The 15,787-nt window shown below is 34.9% G+C and overlaps 1 protein-coding gene across 2 annotated transcripts in view; it reads right to left on the reverse strand.

The window, feature by feature from the left end:
• Positions 1-3,066: 3,066 nt before the first annotated feature.
• Positions 3,067-15,787, reverse strand: part of LOC131164627 (uncharacterized) — a 33,564-nt gene continuing 20,843 nt past the window's right edge. Inside the window, exons 9-11 of one of the 2 annotated variants that reach the window (XR_009139298.1) lie at positions 5,116-5,230; positions 3,433-3,750; positions 3,067-3,247 (exon numbers count right to left, since the gene is read on the reverse strand). Coding sequence is in view for 1 of the 2 variants with exons in the window: in XM_058121956.1 (XP_057977939.1) it covers positions 3,583-3,750; positions 5,116-5,230 (283 nt within the window). In the remaining variant the exon portion in view is untranslated. Of the gene's footprint in view, positions 3,751-5,115; positions 5,231-15,787 lie in introns of both variants that reach the window. The other variant, XM_058121956.1, reaches the window with a different exon arrangement.

The following is a 15,787-nucleotide window of genomic DNA, read 5'->3' on the forward strand; positions in this document are numbered from 1 at the left end:
AAATTCATGATTTAGGAAATAAAAATCAATGCATGTATAGCTCTTAGGGCTTGATCCAATCCATATAATGTCCTCTTCAACTTGTGAACTATATCCACATGACTTTTTTTTCATGTAACTTGTTGACATACTTCCTCTTAAAAACATCATTCAAAAATACAGATTTCACATCCATTTGAAATTTTCCCAAGAATTATCATCAACAAAGGGAATAATTATATGCATACTAATAAGTGGTTTTTAGTGACGGTTATTTAGCCGTCACTAATAAGTGGCTTTTAGTGATGCTTTCAATTCGTCACTAATACTCCAAAAATCATTGCTAATATTTTTTCAGGATAGTTTTCGCACGAAAAGTGGTTTCTCGCGATGGTTTAAGCAGGAAAATTGGGTTTTAATGACGAAAGTATTAGTCACGATTTAAAAATCGTCACTAATAAGATACTTTTAGTGACGAAATTGAAACCGTCACTAATATTTTCGTCACTAAAAACCAATTTTTTTGTAGTGCACGTAAATTCTTGTGTTTTGATTATTGCTTTCATTGATTCTCATTGTTGAGTGGTTGCTTGTGTAGTATATATATAGTTCATCATTGAGTGCTTGCTTGCTTGTTCCATTGATTGTCTGAGAAAGTTTGTGTGAGATCTTCCGCTGTGCACACTCGGCGCTCACAATTGGTTTCAGAGGACTGATTATTGAGCACAACAATTTGTATCTTGCCCGGGTGATTGTTGGTGTGGTAAACAACAAAAGTTATATCCTTCTCCTCAAGAATTATATAAGTACTTGATATTTAAACCATTTATTGAAAATAACTTACAAGTATCAATATTTTTAAATCTTTAATTAGTTAATAGAAGGGTCACAATGTCGAATTCATGTATGAAGGGCTGTCAATATTATTGAGAAGTTCTATCCATATTGTCGAAAATCGTAGGGTATCTATGGATTTTATTATTATAGCCTCTCTAAGAAAGACATCTAGAATTTGAATATTGTACAACACATTCCCACACTCATATAATTAAACTGTATAATGTAAGGTAAAATAATAGACTAGTGAATTCTCATCACTTTAAGCTTGACAGGCTGGTGCATAAGGGGGAGATGTTAGATAGTAAAATTTATACATAGCCATTATCTAATGGCTTAAGCTTGTTGCTAATTAGGCTAAATAGTTCTTCAATAATAGCAGTTGTAGAGAATAGGTAAATTGCTTGTGTTGACCTATGGCATAAATATCCATTTTGAAGTTTCCATTCGATGTGACAAACTGAAAAATGTTTTGGCCAATTTAATTGTGAAGTTTTTTTTTTTTAATTTTTCAAAAAACAACAAAAATGTCAACTTTTTTTTTTTTCAAGATTTCTATGAAAAAGATAGAAAGGGTTTATTTAATCATAGAAAAAATTCTGCGTTTTTTTATTTTTAGATTATCAAATAAGTAAAATAAACAACACAAATTTTTTCAAACTTTATAAAATTTATATAAGAAATTAGAAATATAATAAAATAAAGATGTGTTCCAATGTTCCTATATAAATTCTGAAAATTAGGAAATAAGGAGGCTTTTATAATTATTTCAAATTTTATATAATAAAAAATAAAACAATTTTCCACAAATGAATAATGCTAAAATTTTTAACATTTTCCTACTTTTTTATACAAGTGAAAAAAAATTAAAAACAAGCTGAATTTTTATAAATACTTTGAAAAAATTAAAAATAGAAAATTAAAATTATTTTTCATAACAAGATGAGCTCTTAATTTTTAATTAAATTGTCAATAAATATTTTATTTTACTCTTTCGAAAAATAAAGAATAAAAAAGTTTTAAAAAATTATGAAAAATTTTATGCTTGTTTGTTGGTGTCATTCTTCAAACAATTTCATGGCTCGGTAACCAAATCAGACTATATTGCACTCAGAGAAGGATTTATGATGGTAAAGTTTCCAACTTGATGTTTGAAATTTTAATAATTCCTTGCAATTGTTCCCTACACACACAAGCATGAAAGTAATGCCTTCACCAACACTTTAGTGTCTTTTAAGTTTAACGACTCCCTTTTTTTTAGAGCCTGAGATGATGATGAGGTGGATGACAATATATACATTGCCCCTTCTTCTTCTTCTTCTTTTGCATGTGTATGTATGCGTGTGTGTGTGTGTGTGATATATCATATATATATATATATATATACATATCTTGTTGATTCTCATACTCATTCCAACTTGATGTTTGAAATTTTAATAATTTTTTAATTAATTTAATATTTTCCTTGCAATTGTCCCCTACACACACATGCATGAAAGTAATGTCTTCACCAACACTTTAGTGTCTTTTAAGTTTAACCGACTCCTCTTTTTTTTTTTTTTTTTTGTTTAAGCCTGAGATGATGATGAGGCAGATGACAATGTAAACATTGCCCCTTTTTCTTCTTCTTTTTTTGCATGTGTATGTGTGTGTGTGTGTGTGTGTCTTGTTGATTCCTCAGACTCATTGCCTCGGAAGATCTAACTTTAATTTTCACAAGTACATGATGCAAACACTAGAAGTTGATTTAAGAAGGGTTGTTGGTATAAGGTAACCCCATTAACAAAATTGATCCCATACTAACTTATTTTGAAGGTTAAAAAAGATTAATATGAGATATTGATCCATGAGTTGATATTTAATATCTATGCTAATAAATAGCCAATAATCTACTGTACGTAGTTGGTACCTGTGGCTCTTTGTTGTGCTGGTTTTGCTGCTGAATGTGGGAGGTACTTTGCATATATATATATATATATATATATATATATATATATGAACATCACCCTAATTAAAATTTCCCCCATTTGGGTCGAAAATGCATGTTGCTGCAGGATGGCACACCTATTTTTGGTTATCCTTTCTACCCTTGATTGTAAGTGATTTTTTTTAATAAAATTTTTAGTTGATTAATTTATTTAATTAATTAAATTTTAATCTTAATTATTGTATATTATATATAATGACTATATATATATATACATGCATATACATACATGGACGGATGGATGGATGCAGTTCTGCTTCTACTTGGTGCAAAGTTGGAACAAATCATTACCCAGTTGGCTGAGGAGGTCAAGTTGAGGCAAAAAAAACCCACCAGAGAGAATTACAATCTCTCAAAGATAGCATATCAAATATGACAAGATAATTATCATAACCAACCCAATCCTACACAGTTCAGATCAGTTGAACCTGTTAAAACCTTGACCTACAAAACAAACACACCGTAAGGCCTCATAAAACTTCATATTTGAGTGATGTGCGCAAGACCTAAAGAATTTTTTTTACGACGGCAAAAAGTCGCTTTCTTATCACCACAATGCATAAAACAGCTCTGATGGGGAAAACCGGATGATGCAATTGCTATCTACCCAATGATTTTGTATCACACACCTTATCATGAGTAGCTTCATGGATAAAACCAGACTTCGATGCTCAAAATTGAGTAGCTGCTGCCTTTTACCTTCTCTTGTCCAGCCAAAAAACAATTACTGACCTGCGAAAAAATGGCACATAAAATACCAGTTGCTAAATATAGCAGCATCAAGGTACGGTGGCAGACGGAGATGCCAGCTGAACCCAAGCAAATTCCTCTTTGTAACCCAAGCTTCCTTGGCAAGAAGCTTCGCATGTGTACACAACAATAGTACCCCAATCAAGGGAATTCACCTCATTCTTCACAGAAAAATAATACAGCAGCTGAGGCATGATCTGGGAACACCAACAACTGTACCGTTAGTAGAAGTAATAATGAAAACTTAAGATTTATTATAGGGAAATACAGGGCATTAAGACCTTGAAATATAGATTGGTCACTGATACTGAGGAGATGCACATGCACGCATGCACAGAGAGATCAAATATGAGCTGCAAGCACCCCCAGACACACTTAGGAGCAACAATGGCCTTGAATCCCACTTGTTGGGGTTGGGAATATTAAACATATCCTTGACCTAGGACAACAATCTTTGAAAATGAAAGTTCTGCCAAAGTCTCTTACTACCTTAATCCAAGCTATTCTGAGTTTACACTTCCCCCCGACCTACAGATTCCTAGTCAATTAAATTATACTCTTACCAATGAGAAACCTAGTCTGCACAGCATGTGCCCAAACCATTTTAGTTGCACTTTCCTCGCCTAATCATCTACAAAAACTTCTATTCACTTCACTTACTATACATGCACTCATTCCTCATTCCCTTATCACATGTTTAGTTTGCAGAATGTAATGAGGTGGGAATGGAATGGAATAAAAAATTAAGAAATCAAGTAACAAATTTGATTCCATTTTATTCGATCTATTCTACACCTACAATCCAAACATGAACAAGGGTTACACCAATTCATCCCTCTTAATATTCCCATTTTAACTATATTTTTTCCTTTTTGTATATATTGGTTCTTAGTTGCCTAACATTAATACAGTAAAGCATATAACAGAATTCATCTAATGGGAAGATACCTTACTCTCTTTAATCCTTTTTTTTTTTTTTTTTTCGACAGTAAAGATACAACATATAACATTCTAACGCACATAACATTCTTTTTATCACATCTTTTTTATTGCTTTAATTTTTTTTTCTTTTTTTGTTTATTTTCCCTTAGAGGGGGTACCTTATCCTCTCTTACCTCTCTTCCTTCTTATTTTCATGTGTCAAAAGCAAGGGGAAAAAAATCAATCTAATAGCTGTTTAAAATTCCTTTTCCTTTTAGACATTTAATAATACAGCTGACAAAAAAAATAGGTATTAAATAAAAAATGGTGCAGCAGATGCACATCTCGATTTTAACCAGTATGTTTTATGATTGAACACTTAGTAATCTTTCCCTGTAGCCGTGACACTAGTAATTAACAATTAATAGTGTACATCTACTTGAACATCATGTATATCCTTGTATTTGAAGATCTGTATATAGTTACCACTAGTTCCCTTATTTTCTAATACCTACCATGAAACTTTGCTAAGTGTCAGGTAATAAGCATTCACTGAGTCCATTACAAACCCTCATATGTTGCCATTAACAATTGAACACCCATCAGAAGAAAAAAATGATAGGGAAAACATGATTCAATACCTGAAATTCAAACTTTCGAAGACCACCACAGTAGCTGCATTTAGGAATATCAGCCATAGAAGGCTGACCACTTGATATAGGCCACAAGGGAATGGCTCTTGCATCCATACAGTACCTGCCATTTTTAAACAAAGAAATGAAATGTCCAACCATGGGAGTAAAACAGGTTAATGGAAATATATGGCAATACGGCATTGTGCAACTACAGGAAAATGAACACCAAAGAGAAAAGTAACGAGTCTAATGACTTCAAGTTGTAACTCATGATAGCATTTCAGGAACGAGTGAACTTAACATCAAATCACGTTTTGATCTTATGAATGTAAACAAACAGTAAGAATGAAAATGTCTTCAGAGAAGACAATGACTTGAAACATGAATTGGTCAGCATTAAGAATTCCTATATTGGTCAACCAACGATAATAACACTAGAAAGAGGATGCAAGCATATATAGCATGATGTTTGACAGCTTATGTAAGACAACTGCAAAACACAAATGCCAATCCTATACATGTCACAGGAGTCATAAATGTTTCAAACATGCATGTGGAATCAGTATCCACGGGTTCATAACCTATTTACAATAAGACAACCACTTATGTATGACTCAGACAATGCAGAAAATTGGCATGCCCTGAAATCTGAACAAGAAAATAATGGTCTAGGAAGCCACTGATACCATTACATAACAGCCATAATGTAAAGTATCAGAGGACCACCAAGATATAGCTCAGCAACGGTCTTGGAAGCCACTGATACCATTATATAACGGCTGTTACACACGAGTTTTTAAAACCAAGATTTAATCAGCTTTACTTACAATCCTAGTTATTTTACCCCAGGTTAGCATGACCCAGATGGACACTATGAGACTCACAGCCTTGTTGCAGATAACTAGTTATGTTAAAATGACAGTAAAAGAGGTCTATTGGAAACTAAAGAAAGATTCTCATATACCAATGAAATTTGGTGGTGGGATCAAAACATACAAAAAGCTGTAAATACAAAAAGAATGTTTCTTAAGACATGGCAAATATATGTACACATTAAAAACTTTGAAAAATATAAAGAGACAAGAAAAGATGCCAAAAAATAAGGCTGTTAGTGATGCTAAACATGAAGCATGTACTAAATTATATGCTAGACTACACGCAAAAAAGGGGAAACTTGCTAGAGCTAGATAAAGAAAGAGGGAGGGCATAGGCAATATCAAATGTATAAAAAATAAGGATGACAATATTTTGGTTAAAGAACACATAAAGATGATTAAATTACTTCAATAAGTTATTTAATAAAAACCAAGTTGAAAATTGTCTGCAAAATTAGAGTGAATGAGGTTAAGTATGCATTATGAAAAAGGAAAAGATATACAACCAAATGGCATCCCAATTGAAGTTTGGAAATGCATAGGCGATAATGAATTATTCGGTTAACTAATTTATTTAACACAATTATAAGAAATATAGAATGCCTGAAAAATACTTTAATACCTAAACATATATATATATATATATATTTTAAAAAAAGGAGATATTCAAAATTGTAATAATTATCATGGAATTAAATCTACGAATCATACAATGAAACTTTGGAAAGGGTTATTGACAAAGTCTAAGGCTAGAAATGCGGGTTTCAAAAAATCTTCAGAAAGTCATTATGGTCTTATGCTATATGTCGTTTGCAAGTGATATGATCTTGATCGGTGAAACTAGAGGTGGAGTAGAATCTAAGTTAGAATCACAAAAAATAAGACAGAAAATATGAAATGCAATTTTAGTCATGATAGGAGGAATATTGGAGAAAAGAATCAAGAAATTGAAAGCACTAGTAGATTTCAATACCTTGGATCTATTGCTGAAGCTGAAAGAGAAGAACATGTAATACGTAGAGTGAAAGCAGGTTGAGTAAAATGGAAAAAGCTTTTGAGCGTGTAGTGATATAGAATACTCTTAAAATTAAAAAGAAAGTTCAATAAGATGGCCATAACACCAACTATGCTATATAGATTGGAATGTTGAATAACTAAGAAATAACATATCCAAAAAGACAAATTTAGGGTGGATGAGAGGTCTAACTCCAAAAGAACTTAAGGAATAAATACATTTGTGTTAAGGCATAGAACTAGAAGATAAGATAAAGAAGGGGTGGGTGAGATGGTTTGAGCACTTGCAACATAGGCCTAATAATACAGTAGTGAAGAGTGAGTGGACTAATTAATGATAGTAGTAGTAGAAAGTATGAAAGTAGACCTATAATCACTTGGAATAAGATAGTAAGGATTTGATACAGGATATTGTCTAAAATCATTTGGTAGAAAAGGACCCATGTAGCCAACCTTGTATTAAGTCAATCCCACCTATTGCGACTTAGTTGTTGTTGTTGTTGTTGACCAATTGTCACAAGTCAAACACATCACACCTTGTGAAGGGCCATGCAGCACTAGCTAAAGCACGCTTACTTAACTAGTCCATCGAAAGTATACTACATTTTACTACAAGAACACATTCACAACTATCGAATGCAAAGTAAGCGAAAGCAGTACGCAATCAAGTAAGAAAATGAGAATCACACAGTAAATTGTAAAGCAACTCAATTCATTACTAACACCTTCATAGGCCAACATGTGTTTAGTGAGAGACCAAGGAGTCATACTCCCATTTTCCACAAAGGCATTGACACACTGATGTAAGGGCAGCATCAGGGTTCTACAGCCATGGAGACATTAGAAGAGAAGGAAGAGGCAGGCAGGAGAGAGAAGCTGCCAGGGGGAACCTCACATTCACTTCAATTCAAATTCATCAACAACTGCTTACAACATGACTTTAATTTATAAGAAAGCCTCTTCACATGAAATTACATATAAACCCTAAAACTACACTACATTACAAACATATCCCTAGAATACACAAACATTGCAAACAAGCCTCCAAATACACATAATACTCTACTAATTAACTAAACACATAATAAACTACTAACTTAACCAACAATTCCTTAACCTAACTCTTCTTAAGTATACTCTAGCAAGGATCTTCCAAGGTCTTGCTTCTTGTCCTACATCACACAATCAATGAATAAAACCTATACTACTATTTACATGAAGGTTACCGATGCCATATGCAAAATACAAGTGGTCACATGCAAACAAAATACCATAAGCAAGCTCAGCTCGTGACATTCTACCCCACTTATGCAGTCGGTGTCCTTGTAGACTTTAAGAACTCTTCAACTTTGTTCACAATGGTTCCATGTATTCTGATGACATCCAACAAATTTCTTCGTCTCCTAAGCCTTTCCACTTCACTAAAAACTCATACCGCTTCTTCTTGAACAATGCGAACTCTTTATCTACAAGGATGACTTCAACTTCTATTTGTTAGGTTGCATTGTATTTAGTGGTGTTTTGGTTGACAATATAACGCTAGGATCTTTAGGGTTAGCGATGAATGGCTTAAGGAAATTGACGTGAAACACAAGATGCACCTTAATCCAAGCCAAACGATCAACCTTGTAAGAGAACTTCTCGATTTTAGCCAAGATGGGGACTAGTCCTTCATATTTGCTAAGCAGTATCCTATCTCAACCTCATAGTGACTTGATCTGCTCTGGACAAAGCATAACAAGCACCAAGTCACCCACGTTATAGTGCAACAATCTTCTCCCTTGATCTGTCAACTTCTTTATCCGCTTCGAAGCTTTCTCTAAGTAAGCTTAGGTGATCTAAGCATTTTGTTAATGAAGATGTAAGTTCTTGGACTCTTTCCTTTGAATGGCTCATTCAATGTGTGAGGTAACAGTAGAAATTCGTCTCAACAAGTTTAAAAAGACTCTTGTTGGTTGCTGAACTCTTTTAGACATTGAAACAAAATTGAGCCACGTCAAGTAACTTCACCCAACTCTTTTGGTTGGCGCTGAAGAATTGGCGCAATTACTCCTCTAGTAGCTAATTGAATCTCTCAGTCTATCCATCTGTTTGAAGTGGTAGCTAGAAGAGATGTCAAATATGTTGTGTGTAAAACCCCCAAATATGCACAGCGAAATATATATTTGTATGTAAAGAATCAAACACACAATGCAGCACTTTAATGGTGAATATACAGAACAATCCACAACCACAGCAAGTAAATGAAAATAAGAACAATCACAATGACACAAGGAATTACATGATTCAGCAATGCCTACATCCACGAGAGCAAATGGCAAGGATTCACTATCTTCTTGTAAAAATAACAAGAGCAATACAAGGATCCTCTCAATTCTCTCAACAACTATCAACTCACTCTAGAAATACATCTAATAAGACATATAAATAGAGTTCCCGAAAGTTTTACCTCCAAACCCCAACCATACTAACGTTCTCCATTCAAAATTTGAAATCTACATTGGGCATCTCGAGCCAAACCGTCGACGGTTTCAGACAGAATGTATTTTGTCTGAAAATCTGCTCCAAACAGTCGACGATTTCCCTTGCTGCTACTTGATTCCCTTTATGTATGCTATCCACTCAGTATGTAAGCCACAATTCACAACAATCTCCACCTTGGCGAACATACACCCCTTAGGAGAAACCTAAAACATGAACAAGCTGCTCCACCTTGAACTTGGGATGTTAGGTTGTGACCGTCTTCCGTCTAGCAACTGGAGACGAACACCAACTCCAAGCAACTCCGCTTGAACTTGCAGATGGCAGTTTCGGCTTCTACTATCAACCTCGATTCAATTGTAGATGTTACACTCGAAAACTTCAACCTAGGCTTCCAACAAGGCCTTCCCACAACAGTAAACACAAAAGTTGCAGCAAGTCTTATATCACCAAAGCCCCCTGCATAGTCTTTAACATATCTCACAATTGATAGTCCACTTTGTCGCCTACCAAAACACCCCATTGCACCACCATGGGGAACCTTTGACATATCCCAAATATCACAACCCGTCTTTGAGTACTGAGCGGTAGACATTTCACAGCGATTCTCTACAGAACCCCCCTGAGACGGCAAACAGAGTCTCCCTATGGTTCCGTCCACAATGCCACCCAGAGATAACACCAATCTCCTTGCAGCCCTGTCCACAAAGCCACCCTAAGATAACACTAATCTCCCTACAACTATGTCCATGCGAATCATTAAACCAAGAGCCTTCTTGGCCGTACCCAACACATTCATGTCAAAACTTTTCAACATAGTTTCCAACTTATTAGACTCGGTCAAAGTCTTACCAGCCAATAACATGTTATTCACACACAACAAATACATTACCCTCTTTCCCATTGGAAGCCTCACCAACTCCCACACCTGGTTCTCATACAATAACTTCATCTTCTCCACCATAGCACTTATCCATTTATTTTTCCCTTTGCCGTGCACTTTAACTTGAAAAATAGTAGGAACCTTACTGCTAATAGTAATAAATGCATAAAACCCCAAAATGCCAAATTTATACCTGAGTGGTGGTCTAATAGTGCACATGGGCCCACCGTGATCTTGGTGGTCTCCCAAGCTAAAACTCCCTGCAATATAAACAATGTTATCTTTACCCTTAATCTGTAGCTTCACCAGCATCACATGCCCATTTAAATTGTGAAACTGTTCACCCGAGATAGAACTCTCTGCATTTCGGCCCTGAGTATCTAACTCCATCTGAATTACATGTTTGCTGCTACCGCAGTTTTCTAATATTTGTTTCTCTTCTTTTACCTAAGTACGCTACCACATGGCTTTATCACCAAAATTCATGTCCTCGATCACCCCTTTTTTTGCCACAGGATCACCCAACTTGCACCCACCTTTCTTATACCCCAGAAAGATGTACTTTCCAAACATAACACCAAGCTTAGATCCTCTATCGCTAGAATAGTGCACTAGTGGACATCCACTCACACCCGAGTAGTCTATCGCAAAACCTAGCCACAATTTACATGCAACTCTCCCATCTAGTGATGCCTTTGGTGATCGGTCACACGAGAAACGCATCATACTCACTAACTTCACCAAGAAGTACCCTGCAAGTCCTGCATATAACATGCCCTGCTCACAAAACTTCTTGAACAAAACTAGCGTACTCAGTCCCAATGTCTGACATGAGGATCCCTCTCCCGATCTGGTACCCCACCTCAACCACAAGTTAAACCTGGGAAACATATCAGGCTTGTACTACATGAGATAAATCAAGACCTTTCGTGATACACCCATGAAAAACATGTCTGCCCCCTGATGCTATATTTACCGATCCCCAAACATCTGAATACATGTAGTCACCCATATGCCTTAACCGCATTTGCCACAAAACATCTGACTCGGATTCTACAGCTGCAGCTCCACCTATAACCGTATTACCCCGCAATGTATAAATATTTCCCGCTATCTTTTCTCCTTTCATCACTATCCAGTTGCCTTCACACACTTTCATTTCCCCACTTCAGACTTGCAACTGTTCCCATTACAATCTAAAGTGCCCAATTAAACTACATTCTTCCTTAGATCCGGTACATGCCTTACATCATTTATGGCTCTTTCAACACCATCATACATTTTGATTTTGACATTTCCAATACCAAATATTTTAACCAATATTAACTGACTTGTAGGTGTTGAACCATTTTCAATTTACTGTCATGTGATAAGAGCATCCGGTATCTAGGATCCAAGAATCATCTGTGAGGCACTCCGAACCCGATGAAACACAAAGCATATCACCACCACTACTCCCTAAGTCTCCTTCCACTACATTTGCAGATTTTGACAGATCCTGCTGATTTTCAACATTCCCTTTCTTCCACTCTAGACATTCTGGTCTTATGTGCTCAATTTTACCGTACTTAAACACTTCATGTCCTTCCTCTCCCCGGACCCCAACCGAGATCCACTCCGAGACCTACGTCTTCCACGCTCTTGGTTACTCTTCACCACAAAGCCCTTCACCATGTGAAACTTCATCGCTGGCCATTTTTCTTTGATGAAAATCGAGCAATGCACTTGTCACCTCTTCCAAATTCAAGCTTTCTTTGCCCCATGTAAGAGTGGTAACCAAGTTCTCATAAGTGTGAGACGCAAGTAGGAAATTTAATAACATCAGCGCCTTGCTTTCCTCCTCGAACTTTACATCAACATGCATCAAATCACTCACAATCTGATTGAATGCGTTGATATGCTGGTTCAAATCCGAACCCTCCACCACCTTAAGTCAATACAGACTTTGCATAAGAAAGAGTTTGTTCGATAAATACTTAAGACATATACTGGTTTTCTAGTTTACGCCAAACTGCTATCGGAGAATCCTCATTCATGATGTGATACAACACGTCATTAGCCTAACATAGCCGGATGGTTAATACAACCTTTGCCTCCAATTCATTCCAAGTTGCTTCATCCATGCCTTCCGATTGAATTCCGTATAAGGCCTTCACCATGCCTTGCTGCACCAAAAGATCCTTCACCCTTCTCTGCCACAAACCGAAATTCCCAATTCCATCAAACTTGACAACGTCAAATTTCGCAGATGAAGATCCAGACATGGTTTTAAATAACGGCCGTTACGTAACGTAACGGCCGATACGTAACGTAAATCAAGGGCTCCGAAACCGATCCGGGCCGATAATGCGGTTCGGAAAAAATTCACAGCCGTAACGGCCGTTACGTCTCCGTAACGGTCCGTAACAGCCGTTACCCCTACGTTACACTCCGTAACAGTCCGTTACGGACCGTTACATACCGACAACTTGCAGAATCTGCTTTCTGCTGCGCAGCGTTCCTTTCCCCCTTTCCCGAGTCCCAAGCACCCATCTACCATTCAATCTACCTAAATCTAACATTCAAAGAACAAAAATACTTACTTGCAGTTTTGTTGGCCGAGCCGCTGAAGCTATAAGATGGCTTCACGCCTTCACTCCTTTGAAGCCTGAGTTACTCATCTTCGCAGCCTTCGTTTCCTGAATCCTGAACCTAACAAAGTTCTTCGAAGCTTGAGAGTGGCCGAAGGCAGCTTCATCCGCCACCGCCAGTCGTCGCACTCGCCGCCACCAGCCAGCCCTCTACCAGTCGTCGGCGTCGTCGCACTCGCAGCCACCAGCCAGCCGTCCGCCAGTCGTCGCACGAAGCTTCGAGGCTTCGAGGCTCCTCCATCCTCCGAGTCGCCTCCCCTCTCTCGGTCTCACTCAGAGTCTCAGACTCTCTGCCCTCTGCTCATCTCGCGTATGAGATAAGCTTTATTTCAATAACACTCAACACCCACAACCACATTTTAAATATTTTATTATGTTTTTTTTTTTAATTATAATTTATTGTAAGTAATGTTTGTTAAATTGAATTAAAAAAAAAAGAGTAATTTAATAGAGTAAAAAGCTTTAAAATTTCAGATTCATTTAATATGCAAATTGGTTCCTAAACAATTTAAGCATGTCATATTCTGTTTTGATTAACATACTTTTATTCATTCTTTACGTATTCTTTCTTTCCTTTTGGTTTCATTGCATATAAAATATATATTATTTTAAAATAAATGACTATGACATGGCATTCCAAAAATATGGAGTGGACAATTTCTCATGTTCTATTTCTATGCTATTTTATATTTGTGAGTAAAACAACATTTTGCATAATTATTTCCCCTAACAGCATTTTTTTTTGTTGTAAATTATTATATTCATATACAATATCAATTTCATTTATATGGTATCGCATTAACATTTTTTGAAAGCTGACACCGTTAGAAATAGACTAATAGTATTATGGTTACAGACTTCCAAGATACAACATTAGTACAAAAAATACTCTTTTCTAGTCTTATGCCTTGCCTATAGATGCAGCTCTTGTGTTTTTTTTCTTTTCAAAGATCAGAAATCTTCCACATCTTAAACTTTTTATTATGTTTTTTTTTTTAATTATAATTTGTTGTAAATTATGTTTGTTAAATTGAATTAAAAAAAGAGTAATTTAATAGAGTAAAAAATCAAAAAATAGTAATAATTATGTAAAATAAAATTTTCTTAATTTATAAATATTTTAATTGTCTTATATTTTTTGAAAGGTAATTAGGAAAATTTAGTTTTATTACATATTTCCTATTTATAAATATTTTTTAAGTTTTAAAATATCATTTTGACGTTAAATTTAAAATTAGGTAAAATAAATCGTTACATGATCTATTTTTTGTTTTTCAGTTATCAAATAAAGTAAAAATTGATAACTTAATAAAAAACATTTTAACCTAATAGTTAATATATTAATAATTCAGATTTTTGCTAATTATTAGTTTACTACTGGAATTTGTAGAAAAATTTTATTTTAATCCATAAATTGAGAAAATGCTTAAAAAATTAAATAGAAAATTTATACTGTATGGATCTCTATTAGTGATGCTGTGATGTATATAAAAGTAGAGCAAGTTTTTTCCACCTTTAAAATTACAATGTTAATTTCTTATAGTTATAAATAAAAATAAAATCAAGTTAAAAAAATAATGAAAATACCTTTTTAAAGATAAAGGAATATATTTTTTTGTAATAAAATATCTAATATTTTAATCCATATACTGAGAAAATGTTTAAAAAATTAAATAGTCAATTTGTAATGTATGGATCTCTATTTGTGATGCTATGATGTATATGAAAGTAGAGCAAAAATCTTTTTCACCTATTAATTTCTTATAGTTATAAATGAAAATAAAATCAAGCTATAAAAAATAATGAAAATATCTTTTTAAAGATAAAGGAATATATTTTTTTTGTAATAAAATATCTAATATTTTATAATTTTGTATATTTATATATAAAAATAATAAACATTACTTATTATTTTTAATCAAATATTATACTTATTTTTACGTAATAAGTATTTAAAATTAGGACTATTTAGTACTTATTATTTAATATTTACTAAATTACTAATTATATTATTCCTGTCATTGTAGGAAGGTTGTAACTTTGTATTTTCTTTATATTTTGTATAGAGATCATCAAATTAAGTCTATCAATATGTCACGTGATAGAGGAAATGAAAACTTACCTAGTGAAGATATTGGATGGCATTTTGGTACTGCGGTAGACGGTAATAGACATGTTATTATGTGTAAGTTATGTGGGAAGATAATCAAAGGGGGCATTACACGCTTGAAACAACACTTGGCACATAAAAAGGGTCAAGTAGCTGGATGCTCAAATGTGACCACACAAGTAAGAGAACAAATGATGAAACATCTACAACAGTATGCTGAGAAGAAAAGACATAAACAAAAAAGGCAAGAAGAAGCAGAAGCCCAAATTAGAGGAGATTTTGAGAATTTGAGCGATGAAGAAGACTTGGAAGAAGAAAGTATGAGATTTGCTCGACAAGAAAGCATGCGATCACAACAACAATGGGAAGAGAGACAAAGATTTCGAGCAAGAACAACTGGAAGGGGTAATATTTATGAAGAGGGAGGTGGCTCTGGCAGTGGTGCTACCAGTGGTTTCAATAGAGCAGGAGCTCGATCTTATAGTGGTCGAGAAGCTGGAGGTAGTGGACGACAATGGATCAATCCTGATGCCCCTGAAGCTAGACTAAAGGCAATGGATCCTATTTTAGAAAGAAACAAGAGTGCGAAACAACCAAAACTCAACACAAAGTTACTGAAAGGTTTAAGAAATAAATTAGGAAAAGCGGTTGGAAAATTCCTAATTTATAATCGGATTCCAGCGAA

The sequence above is a fragment of the Malania oleifera genome, chromosome 9, assembly GCF_029873635.1.
Source record: "Malania oleifera isolate guangnan ecotype guangnan chromosome 9, ASM2987363v1, whole genome shotgun sequence".
Classification (NCBI taxonomy): Eukaryota; Viridiplantae; Streptophyta; class Magnoliopsida; order Santalales; family Ximeniaceae; genus Malania; species Malania oleifera.